The sequence below is a fragment of the Ictalurus punctatus genome, chromosome 14 (assembly GCF_001660625.3).
Source record: "Ictalurus punctatus breed USDA103 chromosome 14, Coco_2.0, whole genome shotgun sequence".
NCBI lineage: Eukaryota > Metazoa > Chordata > Actinopteri > Siluriformes > Ictaluridae > Ictalurus > Ictalurus punctatus.
In genome coordinates, this window is record NC_030429.2 from 20,226,228 (window position 1) to 20,238,636 (window position 12,409).

Sequence of the window (12,409 nt, forward strand, 5' to 3'; positions counted from 1 at the left end):
TACGTATTTGGGCGCTTCAACATTTTTTTCAGTAAATATATTTCCTATGGGGCTATTCACATGAAATTTTCACCAGACTTCGTTATTAACTCGAGAAATCCGGAAATATAAAGAATTCAAACCATTAAAGTCTGGAAATAAGGTTATGTGTAATAAAGTGGAGTGACACGGAAAAAAAAGCATCGAACACACTAAGAAAAAAGCAAGGTAAGGCAAGGTGAAAACCAGCTGAATTATACCGTAATTATACCCCGTATCTGTGCAAATTAATATCAGCTGGGTTAGTAACGTGTTTCCAGATGTCTGGTGAAAATTTTATATGAATAGCCTCACTGGAAATATATTTACTGGGGAAAAAAATGGTGACACGTTCCAATACTTATTTCCCCCACTGTAGGCATACATGGTTTTCCCTTCAGGTACCTAATAAAACTCTCAAAGCAGAGGCTAGCAGTACCTTTTCTGCATTCGAACGGATACATTTTACAAAGTAGGGCTCCGACTGGCCCAGGGTCTCCATCAGTTTGTTCAGCGAAGCCTGCACAACAGGAAACAGTAAATGCAAGTAACTGCTCGTTAACCGTCTCATTCGAAATGCGCTTCCGCCTCTTCCTAGCTTTATACCTGAAACTGTGCACTGATGCTGGGCGGTTTCTTCTTTTTGTGCAGGTGGAGGAGTGATTTGGTGATGCGATCATGAAGTGTCAAGCTGCTCAAGTACTTCAGGGATTTAACATCTAACAGATGCTGGACACAAAATAAGGCCGAATTAACGTTATATGTTTAATTTTCGAGAAGATAGCAAAGCAATATAGCCTTGTACTGACCGAGTGTGTGAAATGCTTAACAGTATTAAGAATGATTGCTTGCACTGAGGCTGTACCTTGGGAAGGGAAAGCTTGGCTTTGTAGTTCTTGTTGCGCCTGTACAGGAGAACGCATGAATCATTAAAAGCACTCGAACGATTTCTTATTGTTCTGTAAGATCTCGCTGGGACTTACATCAAAATGCCCTGGGCTCTCTCCAGTAACTTGCTGCTCATGGCGTTAACGAAAATTCCATCTTCTTCATGAGAGGAGGCAGCGGAGGCCAGACGACCAGACCTCGAGCTACGACCATTACACCCAGAGAACCCGTCTCTGAGGCCCAGGGAGGAAAAGAGAGCAAGCCGGTGAGAAGGTTACTGATTTCTTTTTGTGTTCTGTAATATGTAGAGCCTACGTAATGAAGCAGAAACTACCTTGTTGTTTTCTCATTGATAGTGTTGGTGCCTTGTAGGTGTGACAGAGGGCTGCGTGAATTCTTCCATGTGATGCAGGAATCTGTTTCAAGAGATCCAGATATTAAGCATGTTAATACTTCTATAATGGTCATTATAACAGAAAAAAAAAAATCTGCTTGTATTACATATACCAATGTAATACAAGTTCTTCTTGCTTATGACCACTAACCATTGTAAACAACATACTGAAGTAATAAAATGAAACTGAACTTGAAATCTGAACACACTGGTGAGGTCGACTGTCTAAAGGAAACCGTTCCAGACAGTGTATGACCTTAGCATTTCAGGGGCTGAACTGCATTGTGTCCATTACCATATGACATATCAAGTCATTTCCTCTGAGAAATTCCTGCCTAGATCCAGCAACGGATACGTTTCGGTCCCTTCTAACGCTGTTTACCCGCTGGCCTAGGTGGAGCTGAATTTCAGATACTGCAGATCGGTAACTCTCATCTGTTCAGACAGTTCCAGTTCAAATTAGATGCCGTTTGTAATGTTCAATATCGAATAATTAATGCCACTCGGTCAAAATATTAACAGATATTAAGACAATCAACCATGTAACTGATTCACAGGAACGTATAGGTTGGGTGCCTAGTTAGCTGACCAAAGAATAAACAAAATAGAATAAAATATTGTTCTCACAGTGTCAGTTTAATTGGTCCTAGTCATGACCTCTGCCCTTCTAGTCCAGTTTTACCGTATGTTAGTGCTCAAAGTAATACACTCCCATTTTTATTTCCCTTTATCAACCTATGTGAACAAGTGAACAGTTAAAAGAGGTCTGTGAGCAATATAACCTTACTGTATTTATCATCTTTGCATCTCTGAAGGATCTCGAGGCTTCTCTGGTGCACAGGGTGATGCAGGAAACTGAAGCTGTCCACCTTCTTAATGACTGGGCACTGCACTGCAGTGTCAGAGCCTAGCGACAGAGGGAAGGAACAGAGCAATGGAGAGAAACATTAGTATCTTTATCTCGACGTGCGCGCAGTTAGACATTAGCAACGACAGTTTAGAGTGGGATTAAATAACAACGTGACATAGCACATTGCGTAGCTGTGCATTTTCTCTGAACAAGTATGCTCCTTATGAATATTTTCTAGATTCAAAGTACTACATTTTAAAGCAGTGAGAACATCAAAGCATAAAAAATATCAAATATTATATTACAGTATAACAGTATGAGCAGTGTAAGACTAACAGCATTAAAGATAGTTATAGCACAAAAACACACGGTATGTCAAAGCAATAGCACATGACATGTTAGAGATGGTGGTAGTAGCAGCAACCAGAGAACCAGAGAAAAGTACTGAGTACTGGTGTTAAAAGCATTTCTAAATAGGTGGGGGTAACTTTCTTAAAACTATAGAGGCTAGTTCATGTTTTTTTTGTTTTTTTCCCCCAAACTCTTCAATTCAATTCAATTTGATCTGTATAGCGCTTTTTATAGCGGACATTGTCTCAAAGCAGCTTTACAGAAACATATAAAACACAGGATACAGGATTTAAGTGTGCGAATTTATCCCTGTTGAGCGAGCCGGTGGTGACGGTGGTGAGGAAAAACTCCTCTAAGCTGCTAAGAGGAAGAAACCTTGAGAGCCAGACTCAGAAGGGGACCCGTCCTCATCTGGGTAACAACAGATAGTGTAAAAGCAAAGGAAACTTCATTATGGTTTTCATATGAAATCTGTTTGTTGAACTAGTCCATTGTTCAATAAAGGAGACCCGAGTGCAAAACTGCAAAGCTCTTCGGTCAGGGAGAGCTGCAACTAAAGGATGCGTCACCCATGGCTTTTAATCTGCTACGGGGTTGATGGAGAACAGAAAGTCTTGATGTGTGAAGTGAGTGGGAAGGTGTGAAAAACTGAAAAAAGTCAAAAGGTCAAATGGAATATGAGTTATGAGTTGTTGTGGGTAGGTGTGTAAGTATACATCGGATACAGTTCTTGGACTTTTGGAACTTACTCTTAACATATGACTAACGGTAATATTGTCTGAAAGTGACAAAGGCATGAACGAATTTTTCGCAATATTACACAATACTGCTCATTTTAACCACATTACAGACGGAAAGAAGACGCTTTGATCATGTGATTCGTCTGCGATTCCCAATCAGACGTGTGAAATAATGGCGCACTTATATAGCGCTTTTATCCAAAGCGCTTTACACTGTGTCTCATTCACCCATTCACACACACACACTCACACACCAATGGTAGCAGAGCTGCCATGCAAGGCGCTAACTTGCCATCGGGAGCAACTCGGGGTTCAGTGTCTCGCCCAAGGACATGTGGAGTCATGTGGGCCGGGAATCGAACCGCCAACCCTACGATTAGTGGACAACCCACTCTACCAGAGTGAGATGGAAGAGAGTGAAATGGAACTTAAACCAGTCTAAAGTCAGTTTAGAGAAGTATAAAGGGTTTAGTATTACAGTGCAGTTAAATAACAGTACTACAGACATATTTATAACACGGAGAAAAAAATGTAAGTGGTTGGTTTTATGTTTAATTAAAAAGAAATAATAAACAAGTAGAACGTCTGCTACAAGTCTAGTCCTTCTTGTTACTAAACTGTGCCGGAAATACGCTGAAAATATACTTCGAACGGGAAGGAAGACATAAGAAAAAAACGATTTCTGAAATTTGACCTTGCTGTGACCTTGATCGCGTCTGAGGCTACGTCCGCATTAATCTGGATAGATCTGAACACTGCATTTTCGTTTTTAAAACGCTCTTCATCTACACCGGTGTTTTCGGACGAACGTTTTCTAAAAATTGCTCGTCCACGCTGAAACGTCTGAAAAAGCTTACATCACTATACAGCGTGTGCTTAAAAAAAAACAAAAACGCAAGAAGCTTTGGCATGCGCCATTTCTGTGAGGCTTAAAAACACAATCTGAAGGTTGTACAACGTGATATTAATCTTTCACGAAGCGATCGAAGTGGACAGCAGGCACAATAACTGCAGCACAACATCGCCCACCATCTTGCTGGTTGAGATGAATGGGTCACATGACCGCATCGCACGACTAAAAATACACCATAGTTTTTGAGTCTCTCTGTTTTCTCAGCCCACACTACTACTGGGAGAGCGTTTTTTCGCTGGACAAAAACGCCATCTCAGTCTGGATGGAAGGCCAAAAGGTTTTCGATTTTATCCAGATTAACGTAGATAATATTTGGAATCAATTCCAAACTCTAATCGGTTCATCTTCTGGTTACAGTGATAACTCCGTATAAGCCTTACAAACAATTAAGCGCTCGTTCTTCAGATATCGTGATAACTAACTTAGTAGTGGAGTCATAAAAGACCAGTCTTGTGTCCACAATGACATCATGAAGATCATCATGCTCCCTTATTTTTTTTTTTTATAGTACATGCATTTACGATTCCTTGGATTTCGTTTGGCAATGAAAGCAAGATCGTACAATGGATTCTTCAAAAGAGATGATTTACAGCAATCAGACTAGCACAGATTCAACAAGATACGATTTCATCACCATGTATCGAGAAATATCGACGTGAGCCCCTGAGGATAAGGTTAAGGCACTGAGGTTGATTTTCCAAGTATGAGTATCCCCCAATGAGAACCAGGATGACCTGCAGAACTATGATCTCAGATAGACCTCATTATAACATCAAGCAAGTCCAATAAATGAATCCATAAAAACGCAATCCAGAAGAGGCAGTGATCCCTCAGCCAGGCCAAGGACAGACCAGCAGAAATACTGCAGCGTTGGAAGCCGAGGTAGCAAGTCGGAGATTTCTAGGATGGTCATGACAGCATCACGTCTACCTGAACGCACATTTTCAACAAGTGGACTGTATAACAATATAATAATAATAACGGATTAATATAATCACACTGGATCGCCAGCCATATAATAAAATATACTGCACAGGCAGCGAGTAGCAAGGCAACAAAATAGAGTACAGGCTACATGGAACATGAACGGGATTTCAAAAAGGAATTTATATGAGGAGAAGCTAGCTGCAGACATACCAGCATCCACTCACCACCTGGAAGCCAATTGTTGTGATGACAGCTGTGTGTTTTCACACACAAATTATATGGACAGGTCCTTCACCGCCATCATCATCATCATCATCATCATCATCATCTCCACCAACAAATCAACCATATTGCTGATTAGAAGGCAGATTGTGAAGTAATAAGTGCGTGTTGTGCCATTTCTGAAGACTTTTCCAGCTAGCTCACGAGCATGCTTCATCCTTATTGCTTCTTTTATATACAGACATCCACATATTCTTGCCTAGTTAGTCCTAATTATTATTTATTTAAACGTTTACACGCTTTAGAACATCCGGTTTTAGCGTTTAGGAAGAATGCGTTACGGGCACTTCATTAAAGCTCGTGTAATTATGAAGAGTATTTGGGAAAATATGTAACTTGGCAGAAACGTCTGACACAGCAGGGTTAGAACTGCATTAAACTATTTTTGGCAGACTGGATCAGGAACTAGGTTTGAAGGTTTGAATGTTACAGCTGAAAGGATAGGATGGTAATGCAAAATTATGCTGCAGGATTTATTTTTCTCATTACCATGTGCATAACTACATGATTTTATGTGTGTGTGTGTGTGTGTGTGTGTGTGTGTGTGTGTGTGTGTGTGTGTGGACTCACTGCTCTTCTTCTCCCCATGTCGTTTTCCAGCTGCTCTAAAAGCCACCACTGCTCTGAAGTAAGCTCTAAGCACGGCCCAGCGGAAGGTGGCCACAGGGTCGATTCCCATCAGGCCACAGATAAAGGCGCTTTTACTGCTCTTCAGCAGAGCCACGATGTCTGGGCGCATGTGGTCTGTGTTCTTCTCCCTGAAATCCTATATAGGAAGAGAAGAGATTAGATAAGTTACAGCAGAAGTTCCGAAACGCCACGGCTCGTTCTCGTACGCTAAACGTGTGCGTCATGCTGCATCGACACAACACGGTGCTCAGCCTTCACCAGTATCACAACCGGCAAATCTTCATCGACTATACTTTTGATTAAAAGGGAGATCATGGTGAAGTCACCGGATATTTTTTCCAGCTGAGCTCATATCCTTCGTCTTCATTTACTTGGGCGGAGAAAGCCGTAGATGACACAAGCCTTGTCTGTTTTTGTACATTGGTCTAGCTGCTAAAAGACGATGCTATCAAGTATTGTCAAGATGTTAAATTCATAGGATTGTGCACACACACACACACACAAATCCAAACAAATTTTTTAAAAATTTAAAAAAGGATTACATTTCCAGGATAACGTTATTTTAAATAAATATTATTATTATTATTTTAAAGCATTTATCAAACAATAAAGCATAAAAACTCAAAAGAAGAAGCTACACGGTGGTGGGAGAGGACACGATAACCCATCCGAGGCCTCCATTTCCCTCCGTGGCATACACACGACTGTCGTGTGCTCCAGTCCTGTCCACATTGTTGATGTGACTGGGAACCTCCACGTTACAGCACTGACTGGGATTCTTTGTAGCTCTGAAACTATGCTAGTCACCATCTACATTTCTGTTGTCCTCTCTGTATACAGGCAACACACACACGCGTAAAACTGGAGGAAGTGTTCGAGGCAGTGAACGGAGTCACAGAAGAGTCCTTGACTTGTGTGGTTTAGAAAGAGAGGTGATAGTGTGTGTGTGTGTGTGTGTGTGTGTGTGTGTGTGTGTGTGTGTGTGTGTGTGTGTTCGTGCGCAGACAAACAATACTTTTGGTATAAAAGAAGTGTTCTATGACTAATACAGTCTCAGCTAAACATGTGCTTCAAATAAAATCAGACCCAAAGGCAAATCTAACCAATCAGATTAGAAAGCAAAATTAGGTCAGTGCATGTCTTTTGTGTGTTTTGTTTCCTTCCTAAGAGCCACATTCTCTTACACACACACACACACACACACACACACACACACACACACACACACACACACACACACACTCTCTCTCTCCCTCTCTCTCAGTGCATCAATTCCTATAACAACAAATACACGAATAAAAATGTGGTGTAATATAACGTGGATGTGATATGATGTGGACGATCGATGTGGACACACCTTGACGCTGTATTTGACCTTCCCTGCGTAGTGGCGAATGATGAAGGCTGGCTCCATGACTGCAGGGAACTCAATGTAGCTGTTCCCCTCGTGCTGCCTCTTAAACTTATCCAGCAGGGTCTGGTTCGTAGCCTGGGGGAAGCTGGAGAAAGTCGGAAGTCAGGCAGATGATCTGGGTTTGTCTCTGTTCCTGCTGTTCTAAGTTATGTGCTGAGCTATAAAACTGATCTGGGCATGTGCAGTCAGAATGTCCTGTGCTTTACAGTTGCCTCTAAATGCTGCTACAATATGGCTGTGCACATTCCCTTTTGTCAGCTAATTTCTAAACTTAGTTTAAGGCTTAGTCCTGTGTCTAACGCCCTTCGTAGTCTTGATCATATTTAGTCAACCTTATCCTGTTTAGTTTTTTAGGGTAAGTTAGCCTTCGTAAGCCTCTTGCGGTTTGTTGTATTCTTTCCAGATTTTCTACACTGATTCCCTTCCGATATACCAAAATATTTGTTTTGGGGTTTTTTTTTCCCCCTCAGCCTCATTATACAGAAAATGGGCCCAAATATCAGATCTTCTCTTTCTCCCAAGTCCAACCGTTGCTGTCTTACAAACGTTAGTTTGAAAGGTACTTGGCACTGTGCTCGCTTAGTCCTGATACGCCGTGTGCGGCACAGGAAAGGAAACTCCTGCTCATGCCATCCAATGAACAGGATATTTGTATTGTAAATTAGAAGGAAAAAAAAAAAACCCCAGTGTATAATATTTTATCTTCTCGTTTCTGTCAATGAAGATAAAGAGATTTTGGTAAAGCTCGGATTTTTTTAAAACTACATTTTAGTCTCGTCTTTTTTTCCCGTCGACAACATTGCATGCCGATACAGTCACAGTTAGTGTTTAACGACGTCGGTGTCGGCCCGTCGTCATCTTGTCTTACTCGTTGGGGAGGGAGGTCGTCGACGAGTCATAGGTTTTCGATAATGAAATTAACACTAGGCGTCAAAGATCTCAGTGTATGCACCTTTTAGTGTCAGCTACTGTAAACATCAAACTTTTAGAAAGACATACATACATACATTCATACCCAATATCCCAGTTTTCTGTAGATCACACTTTGTCCATTGTCCCCTAATCCACTTTATTCAGTTCATCATAGCTAGCTATACGGAGGAACACTTCCAAGCTAGATGATCTCTTCCAGCATTAGACAAATATAATTTAGGACATTTTATAATACTGTACACCATCACAGCCTCAGCTGTAAGATGCAGTAACATCAAATCCAGCTCTCCAACTGAGACTCACTTGCACTCCTCATCCAGTAGGTGGAGCAGTGCTGTGGGTTTCTTGCTGATCAGGTTGATACAGCTTGTGTTGTCAATGTAGTCAATCATATGCCAGCTGATGCCCTCGGTACGGTACTCCTCCTGCGCACAAAAAAAACCCACGCTTGACCGGTTACTGTCCACAATTCAGGATATCATAGCGATGAACATTCACAGCAACAGATGAGCAGGGAGGTGAATTTAGGGTAAAGAGTCTTCTTTTATGTTTCGTTTGCATCTGGCTACCCAAAGTCCCGCAGAATCTGAAAAATGTTAATAACAGATGTTACACCGATCATCCTGTTCAAAAGTTTACACCCCCCTGGTTCTTAAAGTATTGTGCTGCCTTCTTGAGCATCAGTGAATGTTTGCTCCTTTTGTAATAGTCGTGTACGAGTCCCTCAGTTGTCTTCAGCATGAAAAGATGGATCTCAAAATCATATAGCCGCTGTTGGAAAGGGGTCAAATATGCAGAAGATGCTGGAAAAGTAAAGAATGTGCAGGACTTGGAGGATTTTTCTGAAGAACAGTGGGAAGTTTATCTGCTCAGGACAAACAAGGGACTCATGAACAACTATCACAAAACATAAACACAGTCGCTGATCATCCAGGTGACGACACACAGTATTAAGAATCGAGAGTGTGTAAACTTTTGAACTGGTTCGTTTGTGTAAATTCAGTTATTATGGTGTCTTGTGGACTTTATGTCCATCCATCCATCTTCTATACCGCTTAATCCTTTTTAGGGTCATGGGGAAACCTGGAGCCTATCCCAGGGAGCATCGGGCACAAGGCGGAGTCCACCCTGGACAGGGTTGGACTATATGTAAACACCTGATATGTGAAATAGCTTATTCAGGGCAAAACTAAATAAAAAAATATTTTTCGAGGGGTATGTAAAGTTATGAGCACAACTCATATACTTATGAGTATATGTTTCTGCGGACTCGACTCTAAGCAGGGGAAGAGCCTGAGTGGGAGATCACTACAGAGCTATACAACCATAACCATTTCAGTAATACAACCATTTTAAATGGATTCAGTGATACAGCCTTGTATCTAAATGAGGAAGAAACCGGATGTACGCGCTGTCTCCGCTAGCTAAAAGGTATTTCTCTACTCCTCAGATGATGCATTGTGAAAGGGCAGTGTGTTGAGTTTCTGATTCGTAACACTCTCAGCGTGTCCATCTACTGCTAATGCTCTGCAATGGAGCATGAAAAAAATGTCAAATTAATGAGTAATTGGCGGTGGGAGAGGAAACACTGGACTGAGGCCTTGCAGTCTGCAGCAGGGAGGTTTGTCTATTTGCTTTGGCGACTGTTCAAAGGGTACACGCTGGCTTAAGATAAGAACGTGTGTGTGTGTGTGTGTGTGTGTGTGTGTGTGTGTTTAACAGCATGATGTTCACTCCTCTCCATGTGTTTCACATGCTACCGACTGTCATAATTAAACACCTCGCTAAGCTCCTCTACACACGCACTAGATATGCAGCTTTAACAGCTATAGAATACTGAAATCTGTGAAACGCATGCAAAGACACACATATCAATCACTGGATAACATTACCCCATGAGGCAAAACAAGCCATGACGTCCAGTTCAATGAATGAATGGTTTGCGAGGGAGTGCGTGAGAGTGAGACAGTATGTGAGACAGAGAGAGAGAGAGAGAGAGAGAGAGAGAGAGAGAGAGAGCGAGAGAGAGAGATAGCATGCACGCTAGAGAGCGTGTGAATTTCTTCCAGAGTCAACAGACAACCCTCAGAACTGTTTCATGACTACTCTCGCTGCCTATACGGTGTGGTGTGAACTTTTTTTTTTTTTATGTGAACGTATAATGTACTTTAAAACAATGTTTTTTATGTACATTTATTGTTACATTTAATTTTTCATATCATCTGAACAAGGTAGAATAACATGCCTATGGAGAAGACTCAGTGCTGTTATGTTTGGCAAAGGGAAGCTGCACAAAGTATTACATGCAGGAGTGCCGCATATTTTGTGATAAGGGCTTTACTTCAATTAAAATTGACTTCAATTAAAGGCTAGTTTTCTCTCATAGTCCCAGTGTGAGATTACGCTAATTAACTACTTTATTTGGAACCTTTTTTTGCCAAGGGTGCCAATAATTCTGCAGTTGATTATGTTTTTAATACTGTGCAAAACAGTCATGGTTATTACCATTAAAGTTCTACTTAAAGGTGTATTAAAGTCTTTCTATTCCTGTGGTTTCCACAACACAGTGGAAACACAGTGCCATTTGTCAGTGCTGGTAGAGTGAGTTATCTTTGACTGTTAAACCACACGTCTTTTATGCACACACCCACACACACACCCACACACACACACTGGAGCTAATAGGACAATGGACCCTTTAAAACCTCAGCCGCTGATTTTAATAGACTCCAGGTTTGCGTGTGGTATACAGGGTCAGGAAGCTATAGTCCTAACAGCAGCAGTAAAAATGTGTCTGGTCTGATGACAAGCTTTTGACAAGAATCTCCACACACTTGATTCGGTGATAATGGAGGTAATGCGGAACTAAAAGAGGAACTGCACAGACCATGAGAGACAACGTGTTTAGTGAAAAAAGAAACGGATTTGAAAATCATTTGTGCCTCAGATATGGAGATCTTCGAAAAAATAATACAGCGTGTCCCAAAAGTCTCCGTTACATTACATTTATTTCATCTCTCCTCCAAACACTATTCTTTCTTGAGTATCTAGACTGGCACATGGACATTCATTCATCCTTATCTTCCATATCACGACCCTCTGCCCTCTCACACCTAGCTTTTTTTCCAGGTGGTCCAAAGTCATTTAATATCGGGGTTTTTTTTTTTTTTTCCATCCAGCCCAGCTGACTCGCTCTCTCGCCTTCAAACGCGTCTCTCTCTTTCTTGCCTTTTTTGACTATCAACGAAACAGACTGACAGCCTGTGTCAGTGCAATAAAAAAAAAAAAAAATGAAGCCCATAGTGGCTTGAGAATCTGCACGAATGACAGCTAAGCACTTTACAAACATTACACATCTCTCTATGGAACTACTGCCCAAGTTTCTATTTGTAATTAACATGTAGTAAATAAATGAGGGTGTTCAAAACAGATATAGATAACAGAATGCGTGCACACAGCTGTATCCATATCAGAGTTTCTACAATCACATCTGTTAAAGTAATTGTTTCTATTAAGATCTTCGGCTGCGTTAAGACTCTAACTTCCCCGAGGAGGTCTGATCGGTCCCGTGAACACGCACGCTGATAGAGAAGCGTTCCCATTGGCTGCAGCCTGTAGCTATTACGGCCAATCAGGATCGTCAACACACAGAATATCCCCATACACACAGAATAGCCCCGTACGCTCGAGTGCAGAACTCGCATTTATGTGCCGAACTCGTAGGCTTTCGAGTGGATAAAAGACAGAAACCCTTTTCATTTCCCGAAATAAAAACGTAGCCAGTTTGAAACTGGAACGCCCCTCCACCTTGAAATTCACTCCCCGGATATATATAAGCTGTCGCAAGGGTACGATAGCAAACATAGTCCCCTGTGTATGAAGACTTTAGGGACACCGTGCAGTTTGTGAATAAAAAGCTACAGTAAGGATGTGCTCTCTTTGGAAAACGCTGCATTCTGAGAGTCCTGGAAATAGCAAACCTCACAGATAGAAAACAAAGCTTGTATCTGTGAAACACGGAATAGGAACAGGAGAGAGAGAGAGAGAGGGAGAGAGAGAGAGAGAGAGA

The 12,409-nt window shown here is 41.5% G+C and overlaps 1 protein-coding gene across 6 annotated transcripts in view; it reads right to left on the bottom strand.

Annotated features, from left to right (window-relative positions):
- Nucleotides 1–12,409, bottom strand: part of myo9ab (myosin IXAb) — a 110,112-nt gene that overhangs the window by 26,250 nt on the left and 71,453 nt on the right. For all 6 annotated transcript variants that reach the window (XM_017484984.3, XM_017484985.3, XM_017484986.3 and 3 more), the window contains exons 12-20: nucleotides 8,644–8,765; nucleotides 7,351–7,492; nucleotides 5,934–6,129; nucleotides 2,088–2,207; nucleotides 1,241–1,322; nucleotides 1,002–1,139; nucleotides 884–923; nucleotides 625–747; nucleotides 458–538 (exon numbers count right to left, since the gene is read on the bottom strand). In XM_017484984.3, the coding sequence (XP_017340473.1) occupies nucleotides 458–538; nucleotides 625–747; nucleotides 884–923; nucleotides 1,002–1,139; nucleotides 1,241–1,322; nucleotides 2,088–2,207; nucleotides 5,934–6,129; nucleotides 7,351–7,492; nucleotides 8,644–8,765 (1,044 nt within the window). The remainder of the gene's footprint in view (nucleotides 1–457; nucleotides 539–624; nucleotides 748–883; nucleotides 924–1,001; nucleotides 1,140–1,240; nucleotides 1,323–2,087; nucleotides 2,208–5,933; nucleotides 6,130–7,350; nucleotides 7,493–8,643; nucleotides 8,766–12,409) is intronic.